At 36.0% G+C, this 23522-nt stretch overlaps 1 protein-coding gene across 2 annotated transcripts in view; it reads right to left on the minus strand.

Moving 5' to 3' along the window:
• The window catches only part of LOC121025332 (uncharacterized), a 357007-nt gene that overhangs the window by 199516 nt on the left and 133969 nt on the right, over positions 1-23522 (minus strand). For both annotated transcript variants that reach the window (XM_040467877.1, XM_040467876.1), the window contains one exon: positions 22021-22108. In XM_040467877.1, the coding sequence (XP_040323811.1) occupies positions 22021-22108 (88 nt within the window). The remainder of the gene's footprint in view (positions 1-22020; positions 22109-23522) is intronic.

A 23522-nucleotide genomic window follows, 5' to 3' on the forward strand; every position in this document is an offset into this window, starting at 1 on the left:
AATAAGCCATACAGAGAAAGACAGATACCATATGGTTTCACTCTTATATGGATCCTGAGAAACTTAACAGGAACCCATGGGGGAGGGGAAGGAAAAAAAAAAAAAGAGGTTAGAGTGGGAGAGAGCCAAAGCATAAGAGACTGTTGAGAACTGAGAACAAACTAAGGGTTGATGGGTGGTGGGAGGGAGGAGAGGGTGGGTGATGGGTATTGAGGAGGGCACCTTTTGGGATGAGCACTGGGTGTTGTATGGAAACCAATTTGACAATAAACTTCATATATAAATAAATAGAAAATAATCACCATGCTGTATACCTGAAATTACCATCTTGTGCCAGCTACTCATATTAATTAATCAAGGCTATAAAATATTTAAGTAAATTTTCAAAGTCACATATCATGAAATTCAGGTAAAATCAGGGACCTGTGTCCTAAATAACATGTACCCCCTCTCTCATGAGTATCTCTCTTGTGAGATATTCAGGAGATGATGTATTAATCCAGAAAATGAACACTGATGTGGGAATTTCATGCACTCTGGAAAGTTAACATGAAATGAACCTGTTTATAAGGGTGTCATTCATAAGGATAATATAAGGAAGAGTTACATCTAAAAGAAGACATGGAGTATTTTGAGGGACACAGAACAAAGAGTTTTATTAAAATATAGACTACACGAAGAAAATTACACAAATCCTAATTGTACTGCTGAACGAAATAACCCAAAATGAGAACATATAACCACCACCCAGATCAAGAAATGGGAAGTAATTTGGAAACTCTTCTTGTATCATTTCCAGTCTTACCACCCTTACTTTTTCAAATGTAACCACTATTGTGACTTTTAATACCATGAGTTAGATTTGTTGTTTTGCAGTTTGTGTTTTTTTTTCTTCTAAGGTTTTATTTGAATTCCAGTTAATTAACATATAGTATAATATTAGTTTCAGGTGTATAATGTAGTGATTTGACATTTTCATACAACATCTAGTGTTTAGTTGCTCATCACAAGTGCACTCCTTAATCCCCATCACCTATTTCATCCATGCCACGAACCTCCTTCTCTCTGGTAACCATCAGTTTGTTCTCTATACTTAAGAGTCTGTTTTATGGTTTGCTTCTTTTTTTTTTTGTCCCTTTGCTCATTTCTTTTGTTTCTTAAATTCCACATATGAGTGAAATCACATGGTATTTGTATTTCTCTGACTTATTTTGCTTAGCATAAGACTCTGTAGCTCCATCCACGTCGTTGCAAATGGCAAGATTTCATTCCTTTTTATAGCTGAGTAATATTGTATTATATATACGTACATATACACACCACATCTTCTTTATCCATTTGTCAATTGATGGATACTTGGGCTGCTTCCATATCTTGACTATTGTTGATAATGCTGCTATGAACATTGGGGTGCATGGGCCCCTTCGAATCAGTATTTTTGTATCCTTTGGATAAATACCCAGTAGTGCAATTGCTGGATGGTAGGGCAGTTCTATTTTTAACTTTTTGAGCAACATTCATACTGTTATCCAGATGGCTGCACCAGTTTGCATTTCCACCAACAGTGTAAAAGGATTCCCCTTTTTCCATATCTTTGCAACACCTGTTGTTTCTTGTGTTGTTGATTTTAGCCGTCTGACAGGTGTGAGGTGGTATTTCATTGTAGTTTTGATTTGCATTTCCCTGATAATCAGTGATGTTTACCCATACTTATCCAAAGTATGTCTTCTTTGGAAAAAATGTCTATTCATGTATTCTGCCCATTAAAATTTGTTTTTTACACTTATTTATTTTTGAGAGACAGAGAAAGACAGAGTGTGAGTGGGGGAGGGGTACAGAGAGAAGGAGAAACAGAATCTGAAGCAAGCTCCAGGCTCTGAGCGAGCTGTCAGCATAGAGCCTGATGTGGGGCTCGAACCCATGAACTGTGAGGTCATGACCTGAGCCAAAGTCGAACGCTTAACCAACCGAGCCACACAGGCGCCCTGTATTGCGCCCATGCTTAACTGGATTATTCATTTTAGGGGTGTTGAGTTTCATTAGTTGTTTCTATATTTTGTACACTAATGTTTTATCAAATATGTCATTTGTAAATAACGTCCAATTCAGTGGGTTATCTTTTTGTTTTGTTGATTGTTTCCTTCACAACGTACAAAAATCTGTTGCATTTCTATGCACCAATAATGAAGCAGCATAAAGAGAAATTAAGAAATCAATCCTACTTATAACCACATCAAAAACAGTAAGATACTTTGAAACAAACCTAACCGAAGAGGTGTTTTTCACTTTATAGAACTGAAATAATGCAGCATATGTTCATCTGTGTCTACCTGCTTCCATTCAGCAATTTTTTCTTGAGTTTTATAAGCTGTTCCTTTACATTATTATCTAGTATCCTATTGTATGAATATACCATAATTTATTTCTACATGACAGTATTTGAAGTACATTTATTTCTTTGTAGTTTGGGGCTATAATGAATAGTCCTGCTATGAACATAAAGTTTGGTCCATATATGTATACATAAACATACACTGTATATGTTGGGTATATTCCTAGGAATTAAATGCTGTGTCATATTTTATGTGTATAATCGCCTTTAATAGATACTTTGAAACTGTCTTTCTATGTGATTATACAACAAACTGTACTTCTTTAAACAGTGTATGAGAACTGAATTCCTTCACATACTCCATAACTGTTGGGATTGTCAGTCTTGGTAATTTTAGCCTTTCTTGTGCATGCCTGGTGGCATCTACATAGTTTGATTTGCTTTTTCCTGATGATGAGTAACATTGAAGATCTTTCCATACCTTTTTTGGCTATTTCAATATATTATTTTCTGAAGTACCTATTCAGGTATTTTCCCATTTTCTCACTAACTTGTCTATTTCTTACTAACTGGTAAGATGTCTTAATAAATTCTAATTATAAATATTTTCTTGGTTATATCTATTGCAAATACCACCTCAAAATTTATAGCCAATGTTTTTATTCTCTCAATATCTTTAATGAACACAAGTTATTTTTATCAAGAGAAGTCCAATTTATCAATCCTTTCTTTTACACTTAGTGCTTTTTGTGTATTGTTTAAGAGATGTTTAACTACCATAATATTTTACCTTTGATATAGATTTGCAATCCACCTAGTACTGATCTTTGACTATGGTGTAAAGTATAAATCAAGAGATCGTTCTTACATTCTCACAGCTTTTCACTGTCCTTTAAGGATAAATCAAGTATTCTTTTAGGTGTCAGATTTTCAGTACCCTCTATTCATTTTCATTGTTCTATGTGCTGGTCTTTTGCCAATATGACACTGTCTTAATATAGATTTATAAGTTTCTATATCCAGTAGTTTAGGTTCACAAACTTCTTTTTCAATATTAGCTGTTTTTGGTCTCTTATACATATATATTTTAAAGTATAATCTCAATTTTACTTTTTTATTTTTTTAATTGTGTTTTTAAAATTTACATCCAAATTAGCATACAGTGCAACAATGATTTCAGGAGTAGATTCCTTAGTGCCCTTTACCCATTTACCCATCCCCCCTTCCACAACCTCTCCAGTAACCTTCTGTTCTCTATATTTAAGAGTCTCTAATGTTTTGAGGATAACTTCCATATCTTCCATATAGTTCATTTATTTTTACCTAGGCATTTGATATTTTGTATGCTATTGAAAATGGCATACTGTATTTTTTATTACATTCTGTAAATTTTTGAAGTTAGTATATAGAAATGAAATTGATTTTAGTGTTCTGACCTTGTGTATAGAAATCCTGTTGAATTAAATTATCAATTCTAATATTTAACCTGTAGAATTATTTTAATTTTCTACATACACAATTCTTTCATGTAAATACAATGACAGATTCATTTCCTCCTTTCCTATACTTACATATTTCTTTTATTTTTCTGGTCTTATTGCACATTCTTGGACTTTGAGTATTATGTGGAATAGAAATAATGATAGTACATACTTGTCTCATTACTAATTTCATGGAAGACGGTTTATATTTCACCATTAAGTATGATATTGCTGTACTTTATATGTAGACAACTTTTATCAAAAAAGGTAATTACCATGTATTCTTAGCTAAAAGTTCTTATTATGAATAGATAATGAATTTTACTCAATGCTTTATTTACACCTTTTAAGATTGCTATATATTTCACTGTTTTATTTTTTACTCTGGTTAATTATACGGATTGTTTTTCAAATGTTAAACCCACACTGCATCCTGAAATAATGCTAATGTGTCCATGATATAATTTTAATTTATCACTGAGTTCAACTTGCTATTTTTTGAGATTAATACTTCTTTTTTTTTTTTCAGAGAGATTGGCCCATATTCCCTTTCTTATGATGTCCTTATAAAACTTGGGGCGCCTGGGTGGCTCAGTAAATTAAGCATCCTACTTCGGCTGAGGTCATAATCTCAGGGTCAGTGAGCTCAAGCCCCGTGTCGGGCTCTGTGTTGAGCCTGCTTCGGATTCTGTGTCTCCCTCTCTCTCTGACCCTCCCCCATTCATGCTCTGTCTCTCTCTGTCTCAAAAATAAATAAACATTAAAATTCTTTTTTTAACTCTTTAGCAACATTATAGTTGGAAAGTACAGTCTTTTTTTGTTGTTGTTATAAGGACGTTTGTATAGGGTTAGTGATATCTCCTTCTTAAATGTTTTTTTTTTTTAAGAATTCACACATGAAGTTATCTAGGTAGGAGTATTTTTTGTGGGCAAGTTAATAATTGCAGATACACTTTACTTAATATAATGCTTCCCAAACATTAATGTACATATGAATTACATGAGAAACTTGTTAAAATTCAGATACAGATTCAGTAGGCTGGTGTGAGACTTGAGATTACCTTTCTCACAAGATACCAATGATGCCAATGTTGCAGAGCAGGATTGTCACTTATTTAGTAATGTTTTATTGTATATGACAATTCCAATTTTTGTTTCTTTTTGTGTCAATTTCCCTGCTGTGATTCTCTAGAAATGTTTCCATTTTGTGTACAATGTTATTTTTTCTTTTTCCATTTTTCTCAACTTTAATCAAGTTTTACAGAACAGTCAATGAAATATTTATAGATAATGAGACAAAATTACCAATTCCTTGCTTTGACAATTAATTTCTTGGCATAAAAGATATAAAAAGTCTTAGAACTACTTTATGTATGTAGAATCTCTAGTGGTTTCCTTTTGATTTATGATACTGTATTTGTGGGTTTTTTTAAATGGGTCAAAGTTAATAATTTTTAGCTTGAAAAAATAAAATTTAAGGTTTTTATCTTACCTAATGTTTGATTTACATTTCATTAGCTTCTGCATTCATTTTAGTTATGTTTTTTCTGTTTATTGTGTGTTTAATTTGCTGTTCTTTTAGTAGCTTCTTCAAATTCATGTTTTTTAAATGAAATTTATCGTCAAATTGGTTTCCATACAACACCCAGTGCTCATCCCAACAGGTGCCCTCCTCAATGTCCATCACCCACTTTCCCCTCCCCCCACCCCCCATCAACCATCAATTTATTCTCAGAATTTAAGAGTCTCTTATGGTTTGCCTCCTTCCCTCTCTGTAACTTTTTTCCCCCTTCCCCTTCTGTTGAGTTTCTCAGAATCCACATATGAGTGAAAACATATGGTAACTGTCTTTCTCTGCCTGACTTATTTCACCTAGCATAACACTCTCCAGTTCCATCCACATTGCTACAAATGGCCAGATTCCATTCTTCCTCATTGCCAAGTAGTATTGCATTATATATATAAAACACATCTCTATCCATTCCTCAGTTCATTGGACATTTAGGCTCTTTCCATAGTTTGGCTATTGTTGAAAGTGCTGCTATAAACATTGGGGTACAAGTGCCCCTATGCATCAGCACTCCTGTAGCCCTTGGGTAAATTCCTACAAGTGCTATTGCTGGGTCATAGGGGAAATCTATTTTTAATTGTTTGAGGAACCTCCACACTATTTTCCAGAGTGGCTGCACCAGTTTCCATTCCCACCAACAGTGCAAGAGGGTTCCCGTTTCTCCACATCCTCTCCAGCATCTATAGTCTCCTGATTTGTTCATTTTAGCCACTCTGACTGGCATGAGGTGATCTCTGAGTGTGGTTTTGATTTGTATTTCTCTGATGAGAAGTGATGTTGAGCATCTTTTCATTTGCCTGTTGGCCAGGTAGATGTCTTCTTTAGACAAGTGCCTATTCATGTCTTCTGCCAATCTCTTCACTGGATTATTTGTTTTTTGGGTGTGGAGTTTGGTGCACTATTTATAGATTTTGGATACTAGCCCTTTGTCTGATATGTCATTTGCAAATATCTTTTCCCATTCCATCGGTTGCCTTTTAGTTTTGTTGATTGTTTCCTTTGCAGTGCAGAAGCTTTTTATGTTCATGAAGTCCCAATAGTTCATGTTTGCTTTTAATTCCCTTGCCTTTGGGGATGTGTCGAGTAAGAGATTGCTAAGGCTGAGGTCAGAGAGGTTTTTTCCTGCTTTCCCCTCTAGGGTTTTGATGGTTTCCTATCCCACCTTCAAGTCCTTTGTCCATTTTGAGTTTATTTTTGTGAATAGTGTAAGAAAGTGGTCTAGTTTTATCCTTCTGAATGTTGCTGACCAGTTCTCCCAGCACCATTTTTTAAAGAGACTGCCTTTTTTCCATCAGATATTCTTTCTTGCTTTTTCTAAGGTTAGTTGGACATACATTTGTGGGTTCAATTGTGGAGACTCTGTTCTATTGCATCGGTCTATGTGTCTGTTTTTATGCCAATACCATGCTGTCTTGATGATTACAGCTTTGTAGTAGAGGTTAAATTCTGGGATTGTGATGCCTCCCGCTTTGGTTTTCTTCTTCAATATAACCTTGGCTATTCGGGGTCTTTTGTGGTTCCATACAAATTTTAGGATTGTTTGTTCTAGCTTCGAGAAGAATGCTGGTGAAATTTTGATTGGAATTGCATTGAATGTGTAGATAGCTTTGGGTAGTATTGACATTTTAACAATATTTATTCTTCCAATCCATGAGCACGGACTGTTTTTCCATTTCTTTGTATTTTCTTCAATTTCCTTCATAAGCTTTCTATAGTTTTCAGCATATAGGTATTTTGCATCTTTGGTTAGGCTTATTCCTAGGTACTTTATGATTCTTGGTGCAATTGTGAATTGACCAGTTTATTTATTTCTCTTTCTGTTGCTTCATTATTTGTGTATAAAAAATACAACCAATTTATGTACATTAATTTTGTATCCTGGGACTTTGCTGAATTCATATATCAGTTCTAGCAGACTTTTGGTGGAGTCTATCGGATTTTCCATGTATAATATCATGTCATCTGCAAAAAGTGAAAGCTTGACTTCATCTCTGCCAATTTTGATGCCTTTGATTTCCTTTTGTTGTCTTATTCTTTACGCTAGAGCTTCCAGCCCTATGTTAAACAACAGTGGTGAGAGTGGACATCCCTGTCGTGTTCCTGATCTCAGGGGGAAAGCTCTCAGTTTTTCCCCATTGAGGATGATATTAGCTGTGGGCTTTTCATACATGGCTTTGATGATGATTAAGTGTGTTCCTTCTATCCAGACTTTCTCAAGGGTTTTTATGAAGAAACGATGCTGAATTTTGTCAAAAGCTTTTACTGCATCGATTGACAGGATCGTACGGTTCCTATCTTTTTTTGTTGTTGTTGTTAATGTGATATATCAATGTGATAATTAATTTGTGAATGTTGAACCTGCCCTGCAGCCCAGGAATGAATCCCACTTGATCATGGTGAATAATTCTTTTTATATGCTGTTGAATTCGATTTGCTAGTACCTTGTTGAGAATTTTTGCATCCATATTCATCAGGGATATTGGCCTGCCATTCTCTTTTTTTTGCTGGGTCTCTGTCTGCTTTGGGAATCAAAGTAATGCTGGCTTCATTGAATAAGTCTGGATGTTTTGCTTCCCTTTCTATTTTTTGGAATAGCTTGAGAAGGATAGGTATTATCTCTGCTTTAAATGTCTGGTAGCATTCCCCTGGGAAGCCATCTGGTCCTGGACTCTAATTTGTTGGGAGATTTTTGATAACTGATTCAATTTCTTCACTGGTTATGGGTCTGTTCAAGTTTTCTATTTCTTCCTGTTCGAGTTTTGGAAGTGTGTGGGTGCTTAGGAATTGGTCCATTTCTTCCAGGTTGTCCAGTTTGTTGGCATATAGTTTTCCATAGTATTCCCTGATAATTGCTTGTATTTCTGAGGGATTGGTTGTTCATAATTCCATTTTCATTCATGATTTTATCTATTTGGGTCATCTCCCTTTTCTTTTTGAGAAGCCTGGCTAGAGATTTATCAATTTTGTTTATTTTTCAAAAACCCAACTCTTGGTTTCATTGATCTGCTCTACAGAATTTTTTAGATTCTATAGTGCTTATATCTGCTCTGATCTTTATTATTTCTCTTCTTCTGCTGGGTTTGGGGTGTCTTTGCTGTTCTGCTTCTATTTCCTTTAGGTGTGCTGTTAGATTTTGTATGTAGGATTTTTCTTGTTTCTTCAGGTAGGCTTGCATTGCAATGTATTTTCCTCTCAGGACTGCCTTCGCCGCATCCCAAAGCATTTGCATTGTTGTCTTTTCATTTTCATTTCTTTCCATATATTTTTTAAATTTCTTCTCTAATTGCCTGGTTGACCCATTCGTTCTTCAATAGGGTGTTCTTCAACCTCCATGCTTTTGGAGGTTTTCCAGACTTTTTCCTGTGGTTGATTTCAAGTTTCATAGCATTGTGGTCTGAAAGTGTGCATGGTAGGATCTCAATTCTTTTATACTTATGAAGCATTGTTTTGTGACCCAGTATGTGATCTATCTTGGACAAGCTTCCATGTGCACTCAAGAAGAAAGTATATTATGTCACTTTGTGATGCAGAGTTCTAAATATGTCTGTCAAGGCCATCTGATCCAATGTATCATTCAGGGCCCTTGTTTATTGATTCTGTGTCTAGATTATCTATCCATTGGTGTGAATGGGGTATTAAAGTCCCCTGCAACTGGGGCGCCTGGGTGGCGCAGTCGGTTGGGCGTCCGACTTCAGCCAGGTCACGATCTCGCGGTCCGGGAGTTCGAGCCCCGCATCAGGCTCTGGGCTGATGGCTCAGAGCCTGGAGCCTGTTTCCGATTCTGTGTCTCCCTCTCTCTCTGCCCCTCCCCCGTTCATGCTCTGTCTCTCTCTGTCGCAAAAATAAACAAATGTTGAAAAAAAATTTAAAGTCCCCTGCAATTACCATATTCTTATCAATAAGGTTACTTATGTTTGTGATTGTTTTATATATTTGGGGGCTCCCGTATTCGGCGCATCGACATTTATAATTGTTAGCTCTCCCTGATGGATAGACCCTGTAATTATTATATAATGCCCTTCTTCATCTCTTGTTACAGCCTTTAAAGTCTAGTTTGTCTGATATAAGTATATAGTTTGCCTGTTATAAATATGGTGTTTAATTCCACTTACATTCAGTGTTATTACTGAAAGATGTGTTTAGAGCCATTGTGATGTCTTTAGGTTGCATGCTTGTATGGATGTCTCTGGTACTTTGTGGTCCTTGCAACATTTCATTCACAGAATCCCCCTTAGGATCTCTTGTAGGGCTGGTTTAGAGGTGATAAATTCCTTTGGTTTTTGTCTGTTTGGGAAAACCTTGATCTCTTCTATTCTAAATGACAGACTTGCTGGGTAAAGGATTCTTGGCTCCATATGTTTTCTGTTCATCACATTGAAGATTATTTTGTAGGGATAAAGAATATGTGAGGTATCTTTTTCTAGCTTTATCTATTTATCTATCTATCTATCTATCTATCTATCTATCTATCTATTATGTGGAGATTTATCTATCTATATAATATAGCTATGTATAGCTATACATAATACAGCAATGTAAGTTAGCTATATATTATATATAGTTACATACAGCATTATATAGCTATATATAATGGAATATAACTCAGCTTTTAAAAGAAAGAAACCTTTCCATTTACAAGTACATGGATAGAGTTAGAGAGTATTATGCTAAATAACATAACTCAACCAGTGAAAGACACATGCCATAGGATTTCACTCGTATTTGGAATAAGAAGTAAAACAAATGAACAAAAGGGGAAAAATGAGAGAGAGGGAGGCAACCAAGAAACATATTTGTTTTTACTTAATTTATTTTTTAAAGTTTACATCCAAGTTAGTTAGCATACAGTGCAATAATGATTTCAGGAGTCGAATCCAGTTATTCAACCCCTACATAGAACACCCAGTGCTCATGACAAGTGTCCTCCTTAATGCCCCTTGTCCATTTAGCCCATCCCCCCAGCCAACAACCCTCCAGAAATGCTGAGTTTATTCTCTGTATTTAAAGGCCTCTTGTGTTTTGCGCCCTTCCCTGTTTTTATATTATTTTGTTCCCTTCCCTTATATTTATCTGTTTTGTATTTTAAATTCCACAGGGTAGTTCTATTTTTATTTTTTTTGAGGAATCTCCATACTCTTTTGCAAAATTGCTGCACCAGTTTGCATTCCCACCAGCAGTGCAAAAGGGTTCCTATTTCTCTGCATCCTCGCCAACATCTGTTGTTGCCTCAGTTATTAATTTTATCCATTCTCACAGGTATGAGGTGGTATCTCATTGTGGTTTTGATTTGTATTTCTCTGATGATGAGTGATGTTGAGCATTTTTCATGTGTCTATTAGCCATCTAGATGTCTTCATTGGAAAAGTGTCTATTCACATCTTTTGCATATTTCTTCACTGTATTGTGTTTTTTGGGGGGTGTTGAGTTTGATAAGTTGTTTATAGAATTGGGACACTAACTTTTTATCTGATATGTCATTCGCAAATATGTCCTTTCATTTCCTCTGTTGCCTTTTAGTTTTATTGATTGTTTCCTAGGCCATGCAGAAGTTTTTATCTAGAATGATGTCCCAATAGTTCATTTTTGCTTCTGTTTCTCTTGCCTCTGGAGACATATTAAGAAAGTGGTGTGGCTGAGGTCACACCACTTTGCCTGCTTTCTCCTCTAGGATTTTGATGGCTTCCTGTCTTACATGTAGGTCTTTCATCCATTTTGAGTTTATTTTTGTGTATGGTGTCAGAAAGTGTTCCAGGTTTATTCTTCAGGCATGTTGCTGTCCAGTTTTCCCAACACTAATTGCTGAAAAGACTGTCTTTATTCCACTTGATATTCTTTCCTGGTTTGTCAAAGATTACTTGGCCATAAATTTGTGGGTCCATTTCTTGGTTCTCTACTCTGTTACATCGATCTATGTGTCTATTTTTGTGTGAGTACCATAATGTCTTGGTAATTACAGCTTTGTAATACATCTTGAAATCCGGAATTGTGATACCTCCAGCCTTGGTTTTCTTTTTCATGATTGCTTTGGCTATTACGAGTCTTTTCTGGTTCCATGCAAATTTTAGGATCATTTGTTATTTTGATAGGGACTGCATTGAATGTGTAGGTTGTTTGGGGTGGTATTGACATTTTAACAATATTTGTTCTTACAACCCATGAGCATGGACTATTTTTCTGATTTTTTGTGTGTCTTCTTCAATTTATTTCATAAGCTTTCTACAATTTTCAGTGTATAGATTTTTTTTACCTCTTTGGTTAAGTTTATTCCTAGGTATTTTATGCATTTTGGTACAATTGAAAATGGGATCAATTCCCTGATTTCTCTTTCTGTTGCTTCATTTATGGTGTATAGAAATGTAACCAATTTCTGTACATTGATTTTATATCCTGCGACTTTGCTATATTCATGGATCAGTTCTAGCAGATTTTTGGTGGAATCTTTTGGGTTTCCCACACAGAGCATCATATTTTCTGTTAAGAGTGAAATTTTGTCTTCCTCCTTGCCAATATGGATGCTTTTTATTCCTTTGTGTTGTCTGATTGATGAAGCTAAGACTTCCAATACAGTGTTTAATAACAGTGGTGAGAGTGGACATCCCTGTTGTGTTCCTGACCTCAAGGGAGAAAGTCTCAGTTTTTCCCCACTGAGGATGATATTAGTAGTGGGTCTTTCCTATATGCCTTTTATGATCTTGAGGTATGATCCTTCTATCCCTACTTCTTTGAGGTTTTTTTTTTTTTTTTTTACAAAGAAAGATGCTGTCATTTATCAAATGCTTTTCTCCATCTATTGAGAGAATCATGTGTTTTTTATCCTTTCTTTAATTAATGTGACGTTTCACATTGAATTGTGGGTATTGAACCATCCCTACATCTCATGCATAAATCCCACTAGATTGTGGTGAATAATTCTTTTAATGTAGTTATATCCGGTTGTCTAATATGTTCTTGAGTATTGTTTATCCATGTTCATTAGGGAAATTGGTCTGTAGTTCTCCTTTTAGTGTAGTCTTTTGTCTGGTTTTTGAATCAAGCTAATGATGGCCTCATAGAGTGAGTCTGGAAGATTTCCTTCCATTTCTATTTTTTGGAACAGCTTCAAAAGAATAGGTGTTCACTCTTCTTTAAATGTTTTGTAGAATTCCCATGAAAAGCCATCAGGCCTTGGACTCTTGTTTTTTTGGAAGATTTTTGATTACTATTTCATTGTCTTTACTGGTTATGGGTCTGTTCAAATCTCTATTTCTTCCTGTTTCAGTTTTGGTAGTTTATATATTTGCAGGAATTTGTCCATTTCTTCCAGATTGCCCAATTTATTGGCATATAATTGCTCACAATACTCTATTATTATTGTTTGTATTTCTGCAGTATTGGTTGTGATCTCTCTTCTTTCATTTATGACTTTTTTTTTAAATTTGGGTCATTTCTTTTTCTTTTTGATCTAACTGACTAGGGGGTTATCATTTTTGTTAGATCTTTCACAGAACCAGCTCCTGGTTGCATTGATCTGGTTTACTGTTTTTTTTTTTTTTTTAATTTTGATATCATTGATTTCTGCTCTAATCTTTATTATTTCCTGTCTTCTGCTGGTTTGGGGTTTTCTTTGCTGTTGTTTTTCCATCCCTTTTAGGTTTAAGGTTACGTTGTGTATCTGAGACCTTTCTTCCTTCTTTAGGAAGACCTGGATTGCTATATAATTCCCTCTTATGACCATCTTTGCTGCATTCCAGAGATTTTAGGCTGTGGTGTTGCCATTTTCATTGGCTTCCATGTACTTTTTAATTTCCTCTTTAATTTCTTGGTTAGCCCATCAATTCTTCAGTAGGATGTTCTTTAATCTCCAAGTATTCGTGGTCTTTACAATTTTTTTTCTTGTGGTTGATTTTGACTTTCATAGTGTTGTGATCTGAAAATATGCATGGTATGATCTCAATCTTTTTGTACTTGTTGAGAGCTGATTTGTGTCCCAGTATGTGATCTATTCTGGAAACTGTTCCATGTGTACTCAAGAAGAATGTGTATTCTCCTGCTTTGAGATAAAATATTCTGAATATATCTGTTAAGTCCATCTGGTCCAGTGTCATTCAAAGTTATTTTTATCTTGTTGATTTTCTGCTTACATGAACTTCCATTGCTATAAGTGGGGTTCAAGTACTCTACTATTATGATATTATTATCAATGAGTTTCTTTGTATTTGAGATGAATTAATTTATCTATTTGGGTTTTCTCACATTGGGGGCATAAATATTTACAATTGTTAGATCTTCTTGGTGGAAATACCCCTTAATTATGATATAATGCCCTTCTTAATTTCTTGTTACAACCTTTAATTTAAAGTCTATTTTGTCTCATAAGACACTGACAAAGAATCTAGAGACTTTCTAGGCCTAACTTGCTGTAGAGTTGGAGTTTCTGGTGGTATTCTCTGGTCCTTTGTAGTCTTTGTTGCTTTTGTCTTTTTTATTTTGTTTCATCTTTCCTGCCCTCAGAGAACTCCCCTTAAAATTTTTCACAGGGCTGGTTTAGTGGTCACAAACTCCTTAGTTTTTGTTTGTCTGGGAAACTCTTTTATCTCTCCTTTATTTTGAATGACAGCCTTTCTTGATAAAGAATTCTTCGCTGCATATTTTTCCAATTCAGCATGTTGAATATATCCTGCCACTCCTTTTTAGCCTGCTAAGTTTCTGTGTATAGATCAGCTATAAACCTGATCTATCTTCCCTTATAGGTTAAGGACATTTTTTCTCTTGCTGCTTTCATAATTATTTCTTTGTCTGTGTATTTTGTGTATTTGACTATGATATGCCTTGGTGATGGTCAGTTTTTATTGAATCTAATGGGAGTTCTCTGTGCTAGTTAGTTTTGATGTCTGTGTCTTTCTGCATATTAAAAAAGTTTTCTGGTACAATTTGCTTACATAAGCCCCTTTTTCTTTCTCTTCATCTTCTGGGACTCCTACGATTGAGATATTATTCATTTTTAATAAGTCATTGAATTCTCTAATTCTTGTATCATTCTCTTTTGCCTTTTCCCCCCTCTTTTATTCTGCTTATTTATTCTCCATACTTCTATCTTCTATATAGCTAATTTGCTGCTGTGCTTTGTCCACCCTTGCCATCTTGGCATATATTTGAGACTGTGTTTTGGTGATAGCATTTCTAATTTCGTCCTGACTATATTTTACTTATTTTATCTCTGCATAAAGGAATTCTATTTTTTTTCAACACCAGCTAGTATTCTTATTATCGTGATTCTAAATTCTAGCTTAGACACCTTGTTTCTATCCGTGTTAAGTCCCTGGCTGTTATTCTTTCCTGTTCTTTCTTTTGGGGTGAATTCCTACTGAGTTTTGTGGCTCAAGTTATGCAGATTTTTGTGTTAATCTTCAGATTAATTTTCTAAGTGTGCAAAATTGTTTGGTGCTGATCTAGCTACATTTCAGGGATGAGAGAAGCCAAGAAATTCCATGTTACTCTGCCATCTTGTGATAATTTTTTCCCCAAGAAACAGATTTTTAACTATAGAGAAAAATTGATGTTCAACAAAGGGGATGTGGGTGGGGGGTGGTTAAAATAGGTAGTGAGGATTAAAGAGTGCATTTGGTGTGATGAGCAACAGGTGTTCTATGGAAGTGTTGACTCTCTATGACATCTGAAAGTAATATTACACTGTAGGTTAACTAACTTGAATTTATTTTTTTTTTAATTTTTTTAACGTTTATTTATTTTTTTGGGACAGAGAGAGACAGAGCATGAACGGGGGAGGGGCAGAGAGAGAGGGAGACACAGAATCAGAAACAGGCTCCAGGCTCTGAGCCATCAGCCCAGAGCCCGACGCAGGGCTCGAACTCACGGACTGCGAGATCGTGACCTGGCTGAAGTCGGACGCTTAACCGACTGCGCCACCCAGGCGCCCCTAACTAACTTGAATTTAAATAATTTTTTAAAAAGAAAAAAAATGCAACCAAAGAAAATTAACTTGTCAACTCATTAAAAACACAATAAATGTACTACTTAAAGAAAGAAGTCATAGGAGTAAATTCTAGGTAGAGAAATAATATGATAAAAAATATAAAGGTAGAATTGTACACGATCATTTAAAAATGAATGAGTAAAACATCTTAAGCGTGGGCATTAAGACAGCGGATTGGAGGAGGACTTTATCCTTGCCTCTTCCCTCGAACACAGCTAGATAATTATAAAATTATTCTGAACACCCAGGAAATTGATATAAGGACTGAGGCAACAAACTGCACAACTAGAGGGGGATAAGAGGCTACATACTGGAAGGTAGGAGATGCAGAGATGTGATTTGGGAGAGAAAAGAATCACAGGTGATGTGGAAGGAAGGGAGCCCTGATCAGGGAGACAGAGAGGAGGGAGGGAGGGAGAGATAAAGCATCATGCAGCGGATTACACAAGAAAAATACTTCCCAGGGCACCTGGTGGCTCAGTCATTTAAGTGTCTGACTCTGGCTCAGGTCATGATCTCATGGTTCGTGAGTTGAGACCCACATCAGGCTCTCTGCTATCAGCACAGAGCCCGTTTTAGCCCCTCCTCTTGCTTCCCCTCCCCTGCTCTCTTTCAAAATAAATAAATAAACTAAAAAATACTTACCCAAAGTATTGACTTGTAAACCAGAGGGGCTGATTATCCCAAGCTTTTACAAGTAGCATGGCTGAAAGTCTGAAATTTTAGATGTCCATGCCATCACCAGGGTCCAACCTGGCAGGGATAGTGGTGCTCCTGTGCATAAGGAGGGTAGAGGCCCAGGAGAAGACTACATGCTCTGGGGAACCCCTGGTCCTGCTCAAAGAGACAGTTCCCCTTCTCAAAGTGCATTTAGGAGAAGCGGCAGATGGTCTCAGTGGCAAAAGAGCTTGTTGGCACCATGGAGCTGCCCTGTTTACTACCATATAAGCAGAGATGCCTGCTGAAGGCAGCTAACTTGGATGCCTGCTTTTTGTTGTGCCTTATCATAAACTCTAAGTTCCTGCACATTTGTGGCACTGCTTTTCTCAGACAAACTGGTACCAGCCACAGCTTGGTGAGACCCTCCGTCAAAGGATCAGTTCGGGTTCACAATACACTAGGTCCCTAAAAATGGAGTTAAGAAACCCAGCCACACAACTGAGATAAAACACAGGAGCACTGAACCACCAGAAAGGCAGATGCCTCAGACACAGACAGGAAGAAGGTGGTGATCTGGGAAAAATATGCAGCCAATACTTTATCCAGGTAGGCTGTCATTAACACTAGAAGGAGAGATAGTTTCCCAGAAAAAAACTAAAGGAGTTCATAACCACTAAACCAGCCCTACAAAAAATATTAACAGGGATTATTTGAGAAAGTCCAAAAGCAAGAAAGACTAGAAAGGAACAGAGAACATCTCCAGAAACAACTATTTTACAGGTAATACAATGGCACTATATTATATCTCTCAATAATCACTCTGATTTTAAATAGATTAAATGATCTAGTCAAAAGACACATGATCTGAGAATGGATAAAAAAAAAAAAAAACAATAGGGGCGCCTGGGTGGCGCAGTCGGTTAAGCGTCCGACTTCAACCAGGTCACGATCTCACGGTCCGTGAGTTCGAGCCCCGCCTTGGGCTCTGGGCTGATGGCTCAGAGCCTGGAGCCTGTTTCCGATTCTGTGTCTCCCTCTCTCTCTGCCCCTCGCCCGTTCATGCTCTGTCTCTCTCTGTCCCAAAAATAAATAAACGTTGAAAAAAAAATTAAAAAAAACCACAAAAACAAAAAAACAATATCCATCTATATGCTACTTACAGAAAATTATTTTAGAACTAAAGCACCTCCAGATTGAAAGTGAGGGGATGGAGGACCCTCTATCATGCTAATGGACATTAAAAGAAAGCCAGAGTAGCCATACTTATATCAGATAAATTCGATTTTAAACGAAAGAATGTAGAGGCACCTGGGTGGCTCAGTCGGTTAAGTGTCTGACTTCAGCCCAGGTCATGATCCTGCACTTCGTGGGTTTGAGCCCTGCATTGGGCTCTGTGCTGACAGCTCAGAGCCTGGAGCCTGCTTCAGATTCTGTGTGTCCCTCTCTCTCTGCCTCTCCCCTGCTTTCACTCTCTCTGTCTCTCAAAAATAAACATTTAAAAATTTTTAAACAAAAGAATGTAACAAGAGATGAAGAAAGGCACTATAGCATAATAAAGTTGTCTATCAAACAAGAAGATCCAACAACTGTAACTACTTATGTTCCCATCTTGGAGCCACCCAAATATATAAATCAATTAATAACACACATAAAGAAAGTCATTGATAATAATACAGAAGTAATAGGGGACTTTAATACCCCACTTACAACAATTGACTGATCATCCAAGCAGAAAATGGAAGAAGGAAACAATGGCTTTGAATGACACTCAGGACCAGATGGACTTAACAGATATATTCAGAACATTTCATTCTAAAGCAGAATATACATTCTTTTCAAATACACATGCCACATTCTCAAGAATAGATCACATACTGGGTCACAAATCAGGCCTCAACAAGTATAAAAAGACTGAGATCATACTATACATATTTTCAGACCACAACACTAGGAAACTTGAAGTCAACCAGAAGAAAAAATTGGGGAAGACCACAAATACATGGAGGTAAAAGAACATCCTACTAAAGAATTAATGGGTTAACCAGGAAATTAAAGAAAAAAAAATAAAAAATACATGAAAGCCAATGAAAATGAAAGCACTATAATCCAGAACCTTTGGGATGCAGCAAAAGCGGTCATAAGAGGGAAGTATATAGCAATATAGGCTTATCTCAAGAAGAAAAAAGTCTAAAATACACAACCTAACCTTACACCTAAAGGAGCTCAGGAAGGAACAGCAAATAAATCCTGAAATCAGCAGAAGAATGAAAATAATAAAGATTAGAGCAGACATAAATGATATAGAAACAAACAAAAAATACTGGAGAACACATCAATGAAACTAAGATCTGTTTCTTTGAAAGAACTAATAAAGTTGACAAACTCCTAGCCAAACATATCAAAAAAAAAAAAAAAGAGAAAGAACCAAATATATGAAATCATAAATGAAAAAGAAGAGATCAAAAATGACACCACAGAAATACAAACAATTATAAAAGAATATTATGCGAAATGATATGGCAACAAATTGGGCATTCTGGAAGAAATGGATAAATTCCTAGAAATATAAAACCTACCAAAACTGAAACAGGAAGAATTAGAAAATTTGAACAGACCCATAGCCAGGAAAAAAATTGAATCAGTAACAAAAAATCTCCCAATAACCAAATCCAGGGCTGCATGGCTTCTGATGGGAAATCTATCAAACATTTAAAGACGAGTTAATACTTATTCTCAAACTGTTCCAAAAAATAAAAATGGAAGGAAAACTTCCAAACTTATTCTACAGGGCCAGCATTACCTTGATTCTAAAACCAGACAAAGATCCCACCAAAAAGGAGAATTAAAGGTCAATATCCCTTTTAACATGGATGCAAAAATTCTCAACTAGATACTAGCAATTCGAATCCAACAGCACAGAGAATTAATCAGCACAATTTAGTGGGATTTATTCCTGGGTGTAGGGGTGGTTCAATATTTGCAAATCAATGAATGAGATATACCACATTAATAAAAGAAAGGATAAGAGCAATGTTATCCTCTCAATAGGTGCAGAAAAATAATTTGAAAAAGTAAAGCATCCATTTTTGATTAAAAAAAAAAAAGGGGGGCGCCTGGGTGGCGCAGTCGGTTAAGCGTCCGACTTCAGCCAGGTCACGATCTCACGGTCCGTGAGTTCGAGCCCCGCGTTGGGCTCTGGGCTGATGGCTCAGAGCCTGGAGCCTGTTTCTGATTCTGTGTCTCCCTCTCTCTCTGCCCCTCCCCCGTTCATGCTCTGTCTCTCTCTGTCCCAAAAATAAATAAACGTTGAAAAAAAATTTAAAAAAAAAAACCTTCAACAAAGTAAGGTAGAGGGAACATACCTCAACATCATAAAGGCCATATATAGTAGACTCACAGCTAAGATCACCCTCAATGGGGAATAGCTGAGAGCTTTTCCTCTATATTCAGGAACAGGACAGGGATGCCTACTCTCACCACTGTTATTAAACATAGTACTGGAAGTCATAGCCTCAGTAAGAAGACAACAAAAAGAAATGAAACAAATCCAAATCAGCAAAGAAAAAGTGAAACTTTCAATATATGCAGATGACATGATACTCCATGTAGAAAACCTGAAAGATACCACAAAAAAATGCCAGAACTGATACACGAATTCAGCAAAGTCACAGGATATACAATAAACTTACAGAAATCTATTGTGCATCTATACACTAATAATGAAGCAGCAGAAAGAGAAATTAATGAACCAGTCCCATTTACAATTACACCAAAAGCCATAAGATACCTAGGAATAAACCTAACCAAACAGATAAATAATCTGTACTCTGAAAATTATGGAACACTTATGAAAGAAACCAAAAATGACACAAAGAAACGGAAAATATTCTGTGCTCATGGATTAGAAGGACAAATATTATTAAAATCTCTATACTACCCAAAGCAATCTACACATTTAATGCAATCCCTAGCAGAATAGCACCAGCATTTTTCACAGAGCTAAAACAAACTATCCTAACCTTTTTATGGAACCACAATAGACCCTGGGGTTATAAAGTATCCTGGAAAAAAAAAAGCAAACCCGGAGGCATCACAATTCCAGACATTAGGCTATATTACAAAGCTGTAGACATCAATATGGTATGATAATGGCACAATAACAATCACATAAATCAATGGAACAGAATAGAAAACCCAGAAATGGACCCACAACTATATGGGCAACTAATTTTCAACAAGGCACGAAAGAATATCTGATGGAAAAAAAGTCTCTTCAACAAGTGGTTTTGGGAGAACTGGACAGCAACATACAAAAGAATGAAACTGCTCACTTTCTTTTTTTTTTAATTTTTTTTTCAACGTTTATTTATTTTTGGGACAGAGAGAGACAGAGCATGAACGGGGGAGGGGCAGAGAGAGAGGGAGACACAGAATCAGAAACAGGCTCCAGGCTCTGAGCCATCAGCCCAGAGCCCGACGCGGGGCTCGAACTCACAGACCGCGAGATCGTGACCTGGCTGAAGTCGGACGCTCAACCGACTGCGCCACCCAGGCGCCCCGAAACTGCTCACTTTCTTACACCATACACACACATACAAATTCAAAGTGGATGAAAGACCTAAATGTGAAACATGAATCCATCAAAATCCTAAAGCAAAACACAAGCAGAAACCTCTTTGACATTGGTCGTAGCAACTTCTTACTTGCTAGACATGTCTCTGGAGGCAAGGGAAACAAAAGCAGAAATGGGGACTATTGGGACTTTATCAAGACAAAAGCCTTCTGAAGAGTAAAGGAAACAATCAATAAAATTAAAAGGCAGCCTACAGAATGGGTGGAGATATTTACAAATGACTTATGTGGTAAAGGGTTAGCATCCCAAGTCTATAAAGAACATATCAAACTGAACACCCCAAGACCTAATAATCCAATTAAGAAATAGGCAGAAGGTGTTGCCATTTGCAACTACATGGATGGAGCTGGAGGGTATTATGCTAAGTGAAATTAGTCAGAGTAAGACAAAAATCATATGACTTCACTCATATGAGGATTTTAACAGACAAAACGGATGAACATAAGGGAAGGGAAACAAAAATAATATAAAAACAGGGAGGGGGACAAAACAGAAGAGACTCATAAATATGGAGAACAAACTGAGGGTTACTGGAGGGGTTGTGGGAGGGGGGATGGGCTAAATGGGTAAGGGGCATTAAGGAATCTACTCCAGAAATCATTGTTGCACTGTATGCTAACTAATTTGGATGTAAATTTAAAAAAAATAAATAAATAAAATCAGAGAAAAGTGAAAAAAAAATAGGCAGAAGACATGAATAGACATTTTTCCAAAGAAGACATCCAGATGGTCAATAGACACATGAAAAGATGCTTGTCATCACTCATTATCAGGGAAAAATACAAATCAAAACCACGATGAGATACCACCTCACACCTGTCAGAGTGGTTAAAATTAACAACACAGTAAACAACAGATGTTGGTGAGGATGTGGAGAAGGGGGAACTCTTAGAACCAACTTTAAATATGTAATTTTGCTGCCTCAACTTTTGTAGCAAATCCAACTAGTTATTTGACTCCAAAAAAAAAAAATCTTGAGGATAATATAGGGGTCACATAGAATGGAAAAATGACAGGTCATTATGGACTAAGGAGGGTTTTGAATAATAGTTTAACAATTTTAGACCATGTTGACTGGATAATGGTAAGCATTTGAAGGTTTCTATTCAGCTCAATAGTTGTTTTAGAAGAATGCAGCAATAAGGGTAAATTCCAATTGAATGAAAAAGATGTTTGAGTTGAGAAATCCATTGCATAGTTATACAAATATTCTATCTGTATATAACCAAATATGGACCTGAATTTCAGTGTTGGTATTGGATATGGTAAAGAAACTGGCTATATAGATGTTGTTGAAAATAATTTACAGTATTTGGTAAATAAATACATATGAGGATGTATGGAGAACATCACAACAAAACCATGTCTTACCTGCTCAGAGAAATGCTTCAGTAATGTGATGCATTTAATTAGTTGGCTTTTCAAACTGGAAAATTCTGACATACAATCAAATGGAGGCCTGCCAGGAAAGATGAGAAGAGATTCTGTCATCTCAGTTTCATTGAATGTCATAGCTTTATACCTTAGGAAATTGAAAATTATAACTCGCAATATATAGAGCTTTAGATCACTATGAAAAAGTGCCAAGGGTCAGCTAAATTCTAGACATCACAAAGTTATACAAATAATAACAGAAAGCTTATATATGGAAGCTGATCAATGTAATGTATCTACAGTGTCAATAAACTGCTAAGATGGTAGGTACACAATTTACAATAGTTATTCCCATTTTCAAGTTACTATAAAAAGGTGGAAGACAGAGTAGGGAACTTTTTAATTTTTTTACTTCTTTTTCCTTGGCTAGCTTACTGTAGAAATTATTACATGAAAGGAAAAGAGGGAAAGAAAAAGTATCAAATATTAACTAAGTATATAATCCACAAGTAGATTATTCATTCCTTGAAAAATAAAGATTGGCTGTATCTGGTAATTAATTTTATTTGCACAAATAAAAAAAAGATGTAATTTTCTTAGTACACTACAGGCACTTGAAAAGTTTGATTTATTATTTTTATCTAGCATAGCTCTTATGCTTCTGTGGTTTCGGAGACCTATAATCACAAGTAGTAATTTGAATTAGGTGATGAATCCTACATAGCATTGTTGTAACATAATCATCCACTTCATCTATTTTATTATATTCCAAAAATGGAGAACAATTTTCAGGATGTCATTTGTAAAATAAATTCACAAGCATAGCAGTACTGAAAACATATTTATTCTCACATGAAAAATGAAGTTTTAGTTTTAAAAATCAGCAATAAAAAGTAATTTATAAGACTACCCCCAATTCCTAGACTACTATCCCTGATGTTTACATGAAAGTGCCATTTTCTGTAAACCTATTTCTGAAGCACATATGAACAAAATTATGCATTTTTCCCCTTCTCATCCATTTCTAGACTAAAAAAACATGAGCAATAGGCAGGAAAACATGGGGTTAACATGAAGCCTATTACTTCATCCTACCCTCTCCCTTAATTCTCAACATGAAACATGCTCAATATGTTTCCTTACAAGTAGTGTATTGGGTAGTTATGCTTGGGTAAGTGGTCTTGAGTTACTATATTGCCCTCCTCAATGAGTTTTGTCATAAATTCTACTTCAAATCAGTAAGCCAATAAATATTTTAATGACTAATAGAAATATAGTCAGAGAAGCCATTGTCAACAGACTCTAAGATTTCTATTATTATAATTAAGAGCTTTTTAAAACCCACAATGTCCACAGTAAATCTTAATAGGTTACTTCCATTACTAATAAAGTGACAAATAAAGCTCTATCGTACATATCTAAGCTTATAATGTTGGCAAAGCCAATCTTTTGTATACTGTAGTTCCATTGAAAAATGTTCAAATAACTCATTAAAAAGT

This window comes from Herpailurus yagouaroundi, unplaced genomic scaffold, assembly GCF_014898765.1.
Source record: "Herpailurus yagouaroundi ecotype Mexico unplaced genomic scaffold, PumYag 67623, whole genome shotgun sequence".
Taxonomy (NCBI): Eukaryota; Metazoa; Chordata; class Mammalia; order Carnivora; family Felidae; genus Herpailurus; species Herpailurus yagouaroundi.